The sequence below is a fragment of the Rousettus aegyptiacus genome, unplaced genomic scaffold (genome assembly GCF_014176215.1).
Source record: "Rousettus aegyptiacus isolate mRouAeg1 unplaced genomic scaffold, mRouAeg1.p scaffold_m13_p_3, whole genome shotgun sequence".
In the NCBI taxonomy this organism is placed as follows: Eukaryota; Metazoa; Chordata; class Mammalia; order Chiroptera; family Pteropodidae; genus Rousettus; species Rousettus aegyptiacus.
This window is the reverse complement of record NW_023416306.1, coordinates 26,778,636-26,793,796: the sequence shown is the minus strand read 5'-3', so window position 1 is coordinate 26,793,796 and position 15,161 is coordinate 26,778,636. Positions and strand designations below refer to the sequence as shown.

Genomic DNA, 15,161 nt, shown 5'->3' with positions numbered 1-15,161 from the left:
CATGTTTTCGGTATAGAGCTTTGTTCTGATGTTCCCCAAGTCAGAAATTTGTTTTACTTTCTCAGATACAAAACTCTAGTCTTCTCCTAGGGTGGAGGAGGGGCAGGTATCTGGGGTTTAAGCTCTTTTGGCTCATTCTTCTATTTTCCGTCTGAACTTCATTCCAGAGGTACTTGATACAGTTAATTCCTCAGTTTAAGGGGCTGTTTAACTGTGAGTCGAGTTCCTCCTATGCCTTGCACAGCTCTGGTTTAGGATTCTGCTTTTTCAGGTCAGCCGAGTGAGCCACCCTGTGTCTATCTGCTTTCCAACTGCCAGCACCAATACCCCATTGATGGGAATTTAGGTCATTTCTGTTCAACTGCTATTAGAAATAGTGCTCAAAACAAAACACTTGTGCATATGTCATTTAGAAAGAAAACTTACAGGTAAAGATTCTTATTCAGATCAATGGGAAACCATGCATTAATTATTTTTCTTGTATTTTCTTGTAGGCCTTGAGAGTAATGGCTAAAATTATGAGAGAATGTTGGTATGCCAATGGAGCAGCTAGGCTTACAGCTTTGCGGATTAAGAAAACATTGTCACAACTCAGTCAACAGGAAGGCATCAAAATGTAATTCTACAGCTTTGCCTGAACGCCACTTTTTCTTCAGCTCCGCTCCTGGGTTTTAATTTGGGAGGTCAATTGTTCTACCTCACTGAGAGGGAACAGAAGGATATTGCTTCCTTTTGCAACAGTGTAATAAGGTCAATTAAAACCTTCCCAGGATTTTTTTGGACCCAGGAAACAGCCATGTGGGTCCTTTCTGTGCACTATGAACGCTTCTTTCCCAGGACAGTTACAAAATGTGTAGTCTACCTTTATTTTTTATTAATACAAAACTTGCTTTTTTTTTGGAAGATGATTGCTCTTCTTAACTTTAGGTAACTCTGCTGTGCTGAAGATCATCATTAAGGCTAAAGGAGCTGGATTGATGAGTTCTATAAACATTTCTTATTTTTAAAGAAAGTGATTTATTCCTGGTTAGTACATTCTCAGAGGATTCTGAACCACTAAAGAGTTTCCTTGTTTCAGACTTTGAATGTACTGTTCTATAATTTTCAGGATCTTAAAACTAACACTTATAAAACTCTTGAGTCTAAAAATGACCTCATATGGTAGTGAGGAACATAATTTATGCAATCGTATTTTGTATACTATTATTGTTCTTTCACATATTCAGAACATTACATGCCTTCAAAATGGGATTGTACTATACCAGTAAGTGCCACTTCTGTGTCTTTCTAATGGAAATTAGTAGAATTGCTTAAAGTCTGTGTACGTTAAAACTTATAGTGTTTCAGTTCAAAGAGTTTATCTGGGTAACCCAGACTTTTTCAGTTTCATTTTTTGGAAGAGTTTTTTTGCTATGTCATTTGGTATTCCATTTTGAAAATACCTTTCTCCTACCAGAATGTGCTTAAACCACTAACGAATTGAAGTGGCATTAATTGGTCAATTGTTTTCATGGTCATGTTTGAATAGTCTCACATCAAGTTTTTACATTTTAGTTGTGTTGTCTAAAGATACTTTTAAAAAACATCAAGTGGCACTCTAGATGCTTATAGTACTTTAATAACTTAAAATTCGTAGCATACAAATTTTTCCCTTTGAAAAGGGAAAATTTGTGTAGCTACTTGTGAAATTTGTGTGGCATTCTGTAAGCTATTTTATTCTTTATCTGATCAAAGACAGTGTTATTTTTTTAAGAAATGAATTACATTTAAAGTTAGAATATGATTAATGTTAAATAATAGGCCTTTTTCTAGGAAAGTAAGGGTAGTTCATTTGAGTGGATAACAGGAATACAAGAGAGTCATATTCGTTACGTTAGGAGTCATTGTTTGGTGGGTTTTCTGTCTTTGTAACTAAAGTTAGAGTTAGTGTGGTTTTGAAGTCTCACTACACTTTGAGGAAGGCAGCTTTTAACTCAGTCTTTCCTTCCGTGTGCAGATATTTTAACTGCTTAATTCACATGGTTATGTAATGGATTCACTGTACTGTCGATTTTGGGAGAGTGGTAGCTAAAGCATATTCTGAATATAGGTTCTCTATTTACAGATGTTTTTGGTCAAATGTTTTAAGTAAACTTGTCATGGTCTTCTCATATTAAGTTGAAACTGGCTTATAACAACTAGTTTTTACTTCTAGTGCTAAAAGTCTTTGTAGGGCTTTTACAATTTTCAAGTTCTCTTTATCACTGTGATCTGATTCTGAGAGGTAGGGATACTATCCTAGCTGTGAGGCAAGACACTGACTTTATAGTGCTATCGATTTCCCAATGAAAATATCAGAATAACCTCTACAGTATTTTGGTCAATAAGAGATAGTGGCCATTTACACTGAGCTGCATTCTGATAATGTCTTATCTCATATACATAGAGTAAATTTGAAAGACTATTTGATTTTAAAGCCAAAGTAATTTTAGAACGAATGACATATTACATAGGAATTTAGTGTCAATTTCATGTGTTTAAAAACATCACGGGGAAAATGTGCTCAGAGGTTAATATTTTGATTCCAAATTTGAGTTTTTTTCTATAGTTACCATGATTTCATCCAAGCAAATGAATGAGTTTGAGAGGTCTGTTTTTATAATTGGATTTCCTGTTTAATAATAGCTCTACGATCAGGTACTTTATTATTATTATTATTATTATTAATTTTTTTTTTTTTTTTTTGCCATTTCTAAGCCTACTAGATCTGCTTTATGAAATCCAGGGGACCAATGCATTTTATCACTAAAACTGACTTTATATAATTTTAAGGACATGCCAAAAGTTCTTGTCTGATTTAGAGTTGTGATATATGATTTCTCACTTTCATATAAGGTAGTCAACTTTTACTGAAGATACTCTTTATTAAATCAAAGATTGAGGTACAGTTATACTGTTCTTGCCTAAGTAGATAAAAATGTGCTTTTGATGAATCAGGGAATTTTTTAAAAGTTGGAATTTAGTTCAAATTGAATTTGCATGTTACTGCAGCTAATTCCTTTTTAGGCTAAACCCCAATTGGCTAATATTGAACATGCAAGTAATTTAAAGGATGAAATAGACCAACTGCGGATAAATTTGACTGGAGTAGTAATTTTGTCATTAGAAACACAAGCCTCTGTTTATACTGCCTGTCTTTACATTCTCACCTAAGATTCAACTTGGCTAAAATATATCTTTAAGCAAATTACCTATCCACAACCATTTTGTCAATGCCCAGGAGGTATGGGGACAGGGAGGTATGACCTAGTGGGGCGCAGACATCCCTGGTCCTTCCTTTAATAGCTTCAGCTGTTTCTCCCAGCCTGCCTTCCTGCTGGTCCCTGACTCAGAGACCATGGCCTTACCACCTCCCTTCTTCTTTCCCCTCCCCCAGCAGCCTTTTGACTGCATGGCTGCTTTTGCTATCTAGAGCAAAATGGTCAATGGAAGCTTTGGTACATACTCTCCTTTCCTTGAGTCACTGGATATCACTGAGAGGGTTCTCCAAGTTTGGAGATTGGGTAGACGATGGCCCTGCTGGCTGCCCTACTTTGACTTCAGCCTTGACCAAGGAGTGGCAGCTATGGCAATGGGAGTCGTGCCAAAAGTGGCATAGCCATTATGTTCCCTGTAGGACAGGGTAAGGCCCAAAGAGCTAAGCCTGTGATTCTGCTGTAATGATAGTGCTCAAGAAGTGCCTTGAGTCGGTGTACAGTGCCATGGCCATCAAGATTTTCAAATTTCAGTACTAATTACAAGATTTAAGTGGTTACTTGGCCATTTTGGAGCTTGTGCCTGAGTTACTTTTTTTTTTTCCTTTACATCTGAGAACTGTCAGGTAGAATATTTTGTAAAATGTGGCAAAGTGATAATTAATATGCATAGGAAAATCAGTATCCCGTTAGACATGTCATATCAAGAGTTTACTTTTATCCTTGCACTAAAAGAGTGATTGTAGATCAGCTATTTTCTTTTGTTCCTTGACTGTGGCAGTGTTCTGGCTCCAGAGGTGGGGATTCTAAATAGCGGTTCTGGTACAACTTGGCAGACCCTAAAGAATAGCTCTGGACCTATACGGTAGTTCTGGTGTCTGTTTTGGGGTGCGAGAACACATGTGGGCCCTCTCTCTAGGAATGCTGGACTTCGAGGACATTTTGAGGATTGTCAGTACATTTAAACTTTTCAATCCCATTATGCAATCCTATTGTAATTGTAAACTTTAAAAAATATGGTTAATAACATTCAACCTGTTTCTTAAAGCTTAAGAAGAACTTCAGTGAACTTGTTTTTATTTTTTTAGCAAGATTTATGAAGTGAATATCATGAACCATGTTTTGATATCCCTTTTTCACATTGTGCCAATGGAATGGGGTGTTTGATATTTCTTTAAATGTCAAGGAGATGCTTCAAAATGTCAATTGCTTTAAACTTAAATTACCTCTCAAGAGACCAAGGTACATTTACCTCATTGTAAATATATGTTTAATATTTGTCAGAGCATTCTCCAGGTTTGCAGTTTTATTTCTATAAAGTATGAGTATTACGTTGCTAAATTACTCAAATGGTACTGTATTGTTTATATTTGTACCCCAAATAACATCACCTATACTTTCTGTTTTCTGTATTTTATTGTATTTGTGCAGAATTCTTTCGGATTTATCAGTGTAATCGCTGCCCTTTCAGATGTGTACAGAAAATGTCCATATAAATTTTTGTTTAAGTCGAATGATTCTGAGAAAACTGTAAAGAGGAGAGGAAAACAAAAACTGCAGTTCCCCATGTTTTTAAAAACTGTATATTGTATTTGTAGTAATATTCTGAATGAATTGTAAATAGGAAGTAGAAGAGTGATACTTATGTCAAGTCCTAACACTACAGTAGAAAAATGAAAACAATGCAAATAAATTACTTTTTTCCCCAACTGCTAGTGGCATCATTTAAAATAAAGTGTGTATATTGGAGTGAGCCATGCTGTTATGAAATGTAGGTACTGTAGATAGAGACTAGAATCTTTGGATTGCTGCCCTGTACAAGTTAGAATATTAAGCACGTGCCTGCCCGCCCAAAGGTGCGCATGCGTGCACGGTGGCCGCCTTCCTGTCACCTGCTTGGGGGTTGTCGATCTGTCGGTGGACGGGGTTCCTGTGAACTGCTCTGCTTCTGGTTCAGCAAATTTGCTAAGTTTGTACTAAAACAGTGTTATTATTTTGCTTCTTAAAATTTTTCAGTGATTTTCAGAGGAAATTTAAAGTATTTTCATCTTTCCCAATTTAAGAATTCGCGAGAATAGGCTTATTTGTAGAAATTGGCTTTTTTTTTTTTTTTTTTTTTTTTAAGTATCTATATCCTAGCCATGAGATTTTGGCTGGTAAGAGAACCGAGGAAATATTGCTTAAAAAGATGTGGTCCCCAAACCTTTGACTGGCTCTGGGGGAGGTTTTGCAGATTGGAGTGCTCTCACATCAGAGACTAGTTACTTCAACTCAAAGAGTAGATTTAAAGGTTTGTTTTTTTTTTTTCCCTTCACAATAAAGGAGACATAACACCAAGATGCAGAACTTTTGTTGAAATTTGAAAAAAAGTGAAATTGTTTTCAAAACATAGATTTCAGAGAAACAGCAGGACTAGCTTGTACAGACCTCTCCTGCCTTTGGTGTTTCCTGATTTGGAAAAGGTTTTTACATATGTGACCTACTAGACATATCTTGAACTGTGTACTTTTTTGATTTCATAATTGAGGATTTACAAAACAGGCTATTCTGAGACTGAGTAGGGAAACTCGATGGTACAAAGTCTAGGCCTCAGTCATGCATGATTCAGCCATGCATGATTTTTAAGGATCAGGAAAGATAGAATTAAATAATATTAAATAATAATCATTGTGGAAATAAAGGAGTTTTTTTTTGCCTTAGATATAGAGAAATGGAAAAGGGATGATGGTAACTCTTTCCTGTCATGAAGATAGAATTTAAAAGAGGGCGGATTAGTAGCTTAAATATTTCAAAGAAGGGAAAACAATTGAGGGAAGGTAAGAAAATTAGTAGGTAAAAAGGAATATTGATGCAAATCGGTAATGTGCATATGTTGTGGTAGGCAGCTCTAAGACACTCAGGATCTTAATATTTTAATAGACTGTGTGCAGGGAGGTGCAGTTCTATGTTTAAAGGGAGATGTGGGTTGATAGACTGGTAATGTTAGATATATTAAAAGGGAAAACTATATGGGAAACATTATGAACATCAACACAAAAAATGAGAACGGCTGCTTTGCACTCCTGATACCCTCAAGAGGTATCAAGTGATCATTGGACTTCTAGCTGGAATAGATGTGGGTACTCAGTGAGTGATAAATTAAATGCATTTTTGAGACTTAGTTCCAGATGTAAGAAATGATTGTGTTTGTTACTACCTAGCATTTGAGTTTTTTCTAAGTGATTTTATTTGCATATCTCACCCAATTTTTGCAACTAGGACAGATGGTGACCAATTGAAGGTCTCCTGAGGAGGGTACACAGGACCGAGAGGAGCCTGGTAGGTAATCTTTCCTGAAGGCAAATTGGGCATGGATTTGATAGAGGGCTGAGGTCAGAGGGGGCAGGTATTGCATGGGAGGCTCAGGAGTAGCCTCTCCCTCTGGCCATTCTACCTTGTGAGCTTCTTTCACCCAGAAGGTGGAGCTCAGTGTGTCCCCTGGGAGTTCTAATTTCAGAGACTGTATAGCTTGGGAGGCCAGTGGTAGTCGCCAAGCTCCAGCTGCAGCCTTAGTGTTCACCTCAGTTTTGAGAATAGTGAGGCCTTTCTAGCATCTCTATCTTCTCATGGCAAGAAAAGAAAAGAAAAGCCTAGGAAGCTGAACACTCTAGATGTTCTCAATAGTTCTGACACCTGCTAGAGCAATTATAAGCAGTACTGGCAGAATATACTGGGTGACCTATAGGGGCACTTCTTTCTGGTTCCTGAATTAGGGAGGCACAGGGAGAGCACCTGGGTGCAACTGTAGCAGATTTTTCTGTGCCAACCTCCTATCTTCTGTTTCTCTCACAAAAGTGTAGGAAAGGTGACTTCTGCTTTTCCCTGAAGCTCATCTAGCAATCTCAGGCTGGACGACCTGGAGTTGTGACTCAGGTTTAGGGCCTGCAAATTCTGGACTAAGTTTCCACTCCCCAGTTGGCCTCAGGATGTCTGACATTCCTACATCTAATCTTAAAGCTTGCCTGTGATCTCTGACTCATGACCAACAAAGAGACTGGGTGCTCAAGGGCTGTTTCTATACCTTCAGGCAGCTCCAGGGCCTGGGTTGGGAGCAGTACACGCTTTAAACACAACTAGATTTCAGAAATGAAGGCAAAGAATAAGAATATAGTAAAATAGAAAATCTTCATGACCTTGGGTTAGGCAAAGATTTCAATGTGACACCAAAGCAAAATCCATTAAACTTCATTGAAATTTAAATTTTGGGGGCTTTAAAAATCACTGTTAAGAGAATGAAAAGATGAGCCAAACACAGAATTTATAAATCATATATCTGATAAGAGATGTATTCAGAATTCATAAAGAACACAATGAGATAAGTGATCCAATTAAAAGTGGTCAAAAGATTTGATAGATATTTTCTCAAGGAGGCATGAATGGCTAATAAACAGTTTCTTAAAGACTAGGAAATTAAAACTACAGTGAGAAATCACATCCAGTAGAATGACTATAATCAAAAAATAGATTCCCAAGTGTTGGCGAGGATGAGAAAAAACTAGAATCTCCATACGTTGTCGGGATGTAAAGTGATACAGTCCCTTTGGAAAACAGATGGGCAATTCTTAAAAAGTTAAATACAAATATACCATAGGATCTAGCAATTCCATTTCTAGGCATCTATACATAATAGGGTTGCCAGGTAAAATACAGTGTACCCAGTTAAATTTGGATTTCAGGTATTTTTTAATGAAGTATATCTCAAACATTGCATGAGACGTACTCAAAAAATTTTACCTGAAATTCAAATTTAACTGGGTGTCCTATATTTTAACTTGCTATATCTGGCAACCCTAATCAAAATGTCCACCAGCTAGTGAATTGATTTTTTAAAAAATATGTTTACCGAATGCTTTACTAAGCAGTAATAAAAAGGGATGGACTTAGAGATGTGTGTCGCAGCATGGATGAACCTCAAAACCATCATGCTAAGTGAAATAAGCATGACAAAAAGACTCCAAACAGGCACAAGGGAACTTTTGGGGATGCTGGGAATGTTCTAAAACGATTCTAGTGATGAGTGTACTACTACGAATTTACTAAAAATCAATTGTACACATCAATAGCTGAATTACATACTGTATAAATTATACCTCAATACATTTGTTCAAAGAACTACCATTCTCCCATGTCACACTTTATATGACAGTCATATTGAATCACTCTCACGTTTCCCAGTACGCCTCTTACCTCTCTCTGCTCAGACTAGGCAAGTGCCTGCCCTTCGCCCTCCTCTTCCTTGCTAGGTGAATCATCCCCAAGGATCCTCTCAAATGTCATTTCCTCCACTATTCACTCATCCTGCCTGATAGCGGGTCACTGATCTGCTGCAGTATTTGCAAGCCAATTGGCACAGCCTCTAATTGCATTTCATTTCCATTTTAACTGCCTTGAGGAGGTGGGGGTGGGGGGTGCATTTAGGACTCTTCCTCTTCACCTTGAAGGAAGCAGATGGTTTCACACCTTGTCCTTTCCAAGCACCTAATGTAAGAACTAACAAAATACAAAATAGGTTCTGTGATTATCTGTTTGCTGACCCTACTGGACTTCCAGCTTCTCAGGAAGTGTGGCTTCTCTGGGGTGCCCTATCGGAAGCACAGTATCATACCACTTCTTAGGGGACTGCTTGCTCTCTGTGTAGTTCTGTGAAGCCGCCACATATCCTATGCATGCTTCCCTCTAAGACCTTGTATAAATTTTGTGTCGAATGGTTTCAAGGCCTGCCTCTGTAGTTGGAAATGAATAGCCCGAGAAATGTCATTCATTTCTGTGAACCTCTTGCCTAGCCCAAGGTTTAGCTCCAAGAAGAGTTTGTTGAATGATCATCCATCCAGTTAAAGGAATCCTAAATGATTATGAGTTGATCTGACAAAATGCAACTGTGGGACAGGATATTTACTTTAAAGAAGCAAAATCTTTCACCCCGGGGCTCCCCCAATTGAGGGCCTGCCTGCTTTTTAGAAAAAGCCTTTGCAGCTCCCAGCTTCGCTGCAGGACCTTCTTAGAGAAGATTTTTTTCTTACTGTCCCACCAATCTCTGGCTGCCTTCTTGATACTCTTTTTACCTATTCCATCAACTACTTCCTTGTCCTTTTATTAGTTTGTATTTTTATCATACTTGATTTTTTTTTTTTTTTTTTTTTTTTTTTAACAATAGGCTCTCCTTAGAACCCAGCACCTTTTTGTAAGATGGAAGTCTGAGACTTTTGGATTGAAATGTCATATGAAAGAATATTTTTACATTCTCAATAAATATTTATTGAGTGTTGACTATATAACAAATCCTGTACATATTATTCACCTCATCCTATTTCTCGTACTATCCTACCAAATTAAAAAAAAAAAAATTCTTATTTACAGTGTTCCAGACCTCAGCCCAGCTTGCAAGCTTAGCGAACCAGATTTTTGGACGTCTTTCCAGTTCTCATATTTTGTGATTTTAATACGGTTTTGTTTCCCTGTATTTCTTATTTATTTATTTATTATATTTCAGACTTTTTATTTTTATCTTAATTTTTTAAAATTTTATTTTTTAAATTGAAGAAATGATTTAAATTACCACCACTCCCCTTCCCCCCATCTACCTCCTCCCTCCCTCCTTCCCCTCCCCCTCTGGTAACCACTAACCCTGTTCCTTCTTTAAACCAATAAGTGAACGAAGTCTCCTTTGATCTTACTGGGATGTTGTTTTCTTTACCCTTTATTTTAAAAAAAAAAAAAAAAGAAAAGAGCGGTTCATTAGATTTCAGGGCCTGATTTTTTAAGGAATGTGGTCTAAGCATGGATAAGTGTGATGTGAAAATCCAGTGCTTGCCAAAAACACGTTGGGATTGGCAGCATGGCTCACCAGATACAGCTTGATTTCTCTTAGACTCTGGGGCCTCTGCTAAATTTGAGTCATTCCAAAATATTGATTGAATGCCTGCATGCCATGGCCATGTAATCTAACTTCTCAGAAGTGCAGACATTCTTTCTGTAACTTCCAGGATAGAGGGTTACACTGCCTCTCTCTTTGCCCATTTTCAGAGAACGAGGGTGCATTCGCTATTACACAAGACTGTATGTTTTTGGAAAGTAATACTTATTAAAAGATTCTTTCTGGTACACTATCGCTCCTTCTCATTGGTCCCGCACACCAAGCCTTTGCCCCACTACACCTGTGTGAGAAATGTGAGACCATGTCCCTTGGAGACGATCCTCCTGGTAGAAGATAAACCAGATTTCAGATCTGTGCAGGTCTCAAAAGGTAATGTTATTTATAAAACAAAACGAAAAGCCTTCCTAACTCAGCCTGTTCTCCAAAAAATCCTCAGTAGATGGCAGTGTTGATCTTTCACTGATTTTTGGTCTGGGTAGGGTAGGGGGTTGTTTTTTCTTTTGTTTTGTTTTTATCCGATTTAGAACAGCCGAGGTTTCTGTCTAGTTTTGGATTATGGTTTTCACTAAATGAAGTTCTTTTTACTCAGTCTTTATTGTTCAGAGCCTTACCAAAACTTGGAAGTACCCTAGGCAGGCTAATAAGTAAATCTTCAATATTTTAATATTCTATTATTTTTTTTTAATTACAAAAGTATTCATGCTTGTAAAAATCCAAAATATACAGAAGTAAAAGTGAATGAAAGTTTTCCAAGTGTTTTACTATGCATATAAAATACACATATAACATATATATTAATGGATTCATACTATTCATATTATTCTGCAACTTGCCTTTGCTTCTTTTCATCGTGTGCATTCCTCCATGTCAACATATATGATCTACATTCGTCCCACTTTCACGATTTATAACACTTACATTCTGTCTCAGAACTATAGTCAAGGCTTCTAGATGAACTTCTGAAAACTTAAACCCAACAATAATTGCATTTACCATATTGTGGTTATGTAAATACTAATCACTGCAGAACAAAATATGACAATTGTCAAGGTTCAAAGCTGTCTTCTAATTTTATTTTTATTTTCCTCACTTTTACTCAATTATTACTGTTTTTTTATGAGTGTCTTTTAATCTCACGTTTCTTAAAATCTCACTCTATTCCTTTTGCTTCGCTCAAGAGCCTCCTTGAATAGTTTGTAAATTTGAGTGTATCCGTCATAAGTTTTCTCTGCGTAGCTGAAAATACCTTCTCCCCACTGATTGCTGGTTTGGCCTAAAGTTTAATTTAGGCTCAAATTCCTATTCCTTTGGAATTTTAAAGGCATGGTTTCAAAGTATTTCTGCTGGGAAGTCACGTCAGATTTCCATTTCTTTGTAACTGACCTATTTTTTCCTTCTGGAAGCTTTTTAAGACTTTCTCATTGTTCCTGGGGTTCTGTCTAGAGATGGATCTTGTTTCATTTATCCCGCTTGGTACTGGTGGGCTCTTTCAATCTGAAGATTTGTGTTTTCCCTCAGCTCAGAAAATTTTTCTATTATGTCTCTAGTTTCCTCTCTCTTTATTTTTTGTTGTTCTTTTCTTCTCAAACTCCCGTTGAATGAATGGATGTTGACCTCCTGGATCTTTCCTCTCTCCCTGGACTTTCCTTTCTTTTTGCTGCTTTATGTTTTTCCTGTGTTTTAGGAGATTTCATTGACTTCTATGTAACTGGTCTGGTTTTCAGTCTTAATTATTCTATTATTCCTTCCATTTGCTGTTTGTTTGTTTTTGTTTTATTTTGTTTTGTTTTGATAATCATTTTAAATTTCCAGAAATGATTTCTTATTCTCTGCTGGCTCTTTTTTTTAATGGCAGCTAGCTCTTGTTTCAGAGGCTTAGCATTTTCTCTGATCTCTCCAGAGAGATTTAGAGTCTTCTCCTTGAATATTCTCTACTACAGCTTATTTTTTCTGGGATGGCTACTTTAGTTTATTCATCGTTATTTAGCTCTTTCATGCCATTAGTTTTCCTCAAATGTTTGGTGACCTATGGCTGTTCCTCCATGTTCATAAATGAAATTCTACATTAATCTGTCTAAATAGTTGGTAAGTCCTACGTCCCCAGGAGGCCTCCATAGGAAGCTGGGCTATGCTGTCAGTGGGCTGTCAGCAGGCTTACCTCTAGATTGCAGCCTGGGGATGGCCACACTTGCCATTGTAACGAGGTGCTTGAATAACAAGATCAGAGCATTTTACTATGTTTCCCTCTTGGGTAGGGCAATACCCTACTCCTCTTGCCAGACAGAGTCTGTGGTGGATACCTAGAGCAATTTTAAGCTCTATTCTACTCTCTTGAGCTTCAACACCTGTATTTGGATCCCTTCCTGGATGGATTGCCCACATTTTTTGGAGAATAATTTTTAGGTCCTAGGGAAAGATGCTCCTTGTGGGTTGAGGGTATGTTAGAGAGAAGGAATAGGAAGAAGGGTGGGGCCCCAGTGGGCCCAGCCACTGTGAATGCAGTTCTTTCCTCAGTTATTCTGAAGATTGCCCTGTGACCTACTCTGGCTGTTTCTTGGCTCTGAATTTGGAGTTTTTCTGGAGTTACCTTGAGAAGGGAAGTTCTCGGTCCTGGCGTTTGGGGCTGTGGTTTACCTCCGGTCTTCCTGAGTTTGATCCCTTCTACTTTCTTGCTTCCTGTATTTCTCGGACTTTCTGACCTGCTGGAACCCTCTCTTCTAGCACTGATATTATTTACTTCTTTAAAGAATGCCTTATCTTTTATTCAGATAGGTCCATGGTATAGTGGAGAGGTGGCTCTATATGCCGATTTGTGACTTCCAATACAGTATATTATTTAAACTTAATTTTTTTTCTTAATCCATGTGGTTCGAAAGGTATGAGACAGATACAAAAAGTGAAAATATCTCTTTTATCCTATTCCACATAAAGACCACTAGTTGTCCCCTTACATCTATTTTTCCCTTCTTTTAAAGATAAAACTCTAAATTTTAACTGGGCTCAGTTAAGGAGGACCCTTCCTAAGTGTGGCCCTGTAAAGGCCAGGATTGCTTTCCACTGCTTCCTTGATATGCCCTTTTCTATCTGCTGGGATGCAGACGCAGTGGGAAGCCATACTTGTCTGTGCCGAGGAGGGCAACACTGTAGGGACAGCTGAACGACAAAACAGAAGGAGCCTGGGGCCCCGACACTTCATTGCCGTTAGACCTGTCCTGGTATGTGAGAGAGAAATGAAATGCTTCCTTGTTTAAGTCTTGTACTGGGATCACTTTGTACAGCAGCCTGTCCTATCTCCCAAATGAGATCTCTGGGCTACGCAGTTCTCCTCCCTGGGAACATATTACTGGATCCGTCCAGAGATATTTCATGCATAGACAAACACATACATATATGCATGAATGCATGCATGCATATATATAAATATACACACACACACACACACATATATACATACACACACATATACACGTGTATATACATATATATAATCCCCTCTCCATTTTTACATAAATGATGCTGTACCAAATAGCTCTTCTTTACAGAAGCCAGGCTATGCTTGAAAAGGAGGATTGCTGGTGATAGGCCTCAGCTCAGCTTCTCCTATTCTGTGTTGACAAACAGCTCTGCCTCCAAATGTGCACACTGGCTCCTAATGAAAACCAAACTCAACCCGCTCCACTCTGAGATGGCTTCCTACTCAAGCAAGCCCCTCAGAGGACTCATCCTTCCATGCCCCCTACAAAGAGATGTACTGAAATGTTACAGCCACACAGCATAATCACCCTGTGAGAAGTTCTAGTAAATCCATTCTTTCTCCCTCTTGTATCTTTCTGAGGTCTTTGCATGACAGGAGTTGGTGCTTCAGGTAGCTGCCCAGTGGGCCTGCTCACTCTCCCAGGCTTGTGCGTACTATGGGAGCCCACAACATAGATGTCTCAACTGAAGAATGAAGCTGGTTGTTGAAGGCCATCTTCAATGGTCTCTTTTCTCTCGGCCCGTCTTCCCCTCCCCCACTGCCATGTCCCCATGCTGGGTTTCAGTGCCCTGATTTGGACCTTGGACAGTAAGTATTTCCTCTGAACTATCTACCCTTCCTAAAAAGAAGGGAGAAGTTAAAACTCCATCTTGCGGGGAGGGGAGGAAAAAGGTTTATGCGGGGGGTGTGGGGGGTGTATGGGTAGGATCAGTCTCAGAGCAGAAGGACAATCCGTAGGGGGCTGCAGGGACAGCTTCCTGTGTAGCCTTGGCCACTATAGTATTGTCAAATTTATTCCACAGTAAGGAATACTGGGAATTTCTTCAGGGAAGCCTCAATGTAGCTCTTAAAGACTTTCAACTGATTTGAATCAGGACCACCCAGATTATCTAGGATAATCTCCCTTAATCAAAATTAACTGATTAAAAGCTAATCACATCTACAAAATACCTGTGCAGCAATACTTAGATTAGCATTTGTTTGAATAACTGGGGATTTTATCCTAGCCAAGTGGAAACATCTAACTGATTATCTCGGGTTGACTCAGCTGAAAGTGATTGACAGAGAACAGATCCTTAGGGGTACTAGAGTTTTTTGAAATCAATTTGATTTCCCCAGATGATAATAACTCAGGGTACCGACTAGCCCCATTCGCTATTCTTCGCATCAGTGGAAGGAAGTATTTTTGCAACATAATCTTGAAGGACACCTGACTCTCATAACATCTGACTGCCCGTTTCACAGGTGAGGAGCTTGCTCGTAAGCCCAGGAAGACCTACTGGGATTTTTTTCTGCCTTCATCTCAGTCACTGAGGGGTTAAGACTGCCACAGCTTCTGCCAACTCTCAGGGGTTTCAGCCTAGACTCCAAGGCCATTAATCATCCAGGACCAGGGCAGCAGGAACAACACTTACTAGCAATTAACCTACAGTAGAAGGAGCATTGCTTCCCCCTGCCTGCACTTCCCTCTTCTGCACGCCCAATTACTCTAAATTAACATTTACCAAGCAAAGTGCCTGTTAATTGGAAGGGCAGTAGA

The 15,161-nt window shown here is 38.5% G+C and overlaps 1 protein-coding gene across 4 annotated transcripts in view; it reads left to right on the top strand.

Annotated features, from left to right (window-relative positions):
- Positions 1–4,942, top strand: part of TGFBR1 (transforming growth factor beta receptor 1) — a 48,954-nt gene extending 44,012 nt beyond the window's left edge. For all 4 annotated transcript variants that reach the window (XM_036238748.1, XM_036238750.1, XM_036238749.1 and 1 more), the window contains one exon: positions 495–4,942. In XM_036238748.1, coding sequence (XP_036094641.1) covers positions 495–620 — 126 coding nt within the window. In that variant the 3' untranslated portion in view covers positions 621–4,942. The remainder of the gene's footprint in view (positions 1–494) is intronic.
- The last annotated feature ends 10,219 nt before the right edge of the window (positions 4,943–15,161 follow it).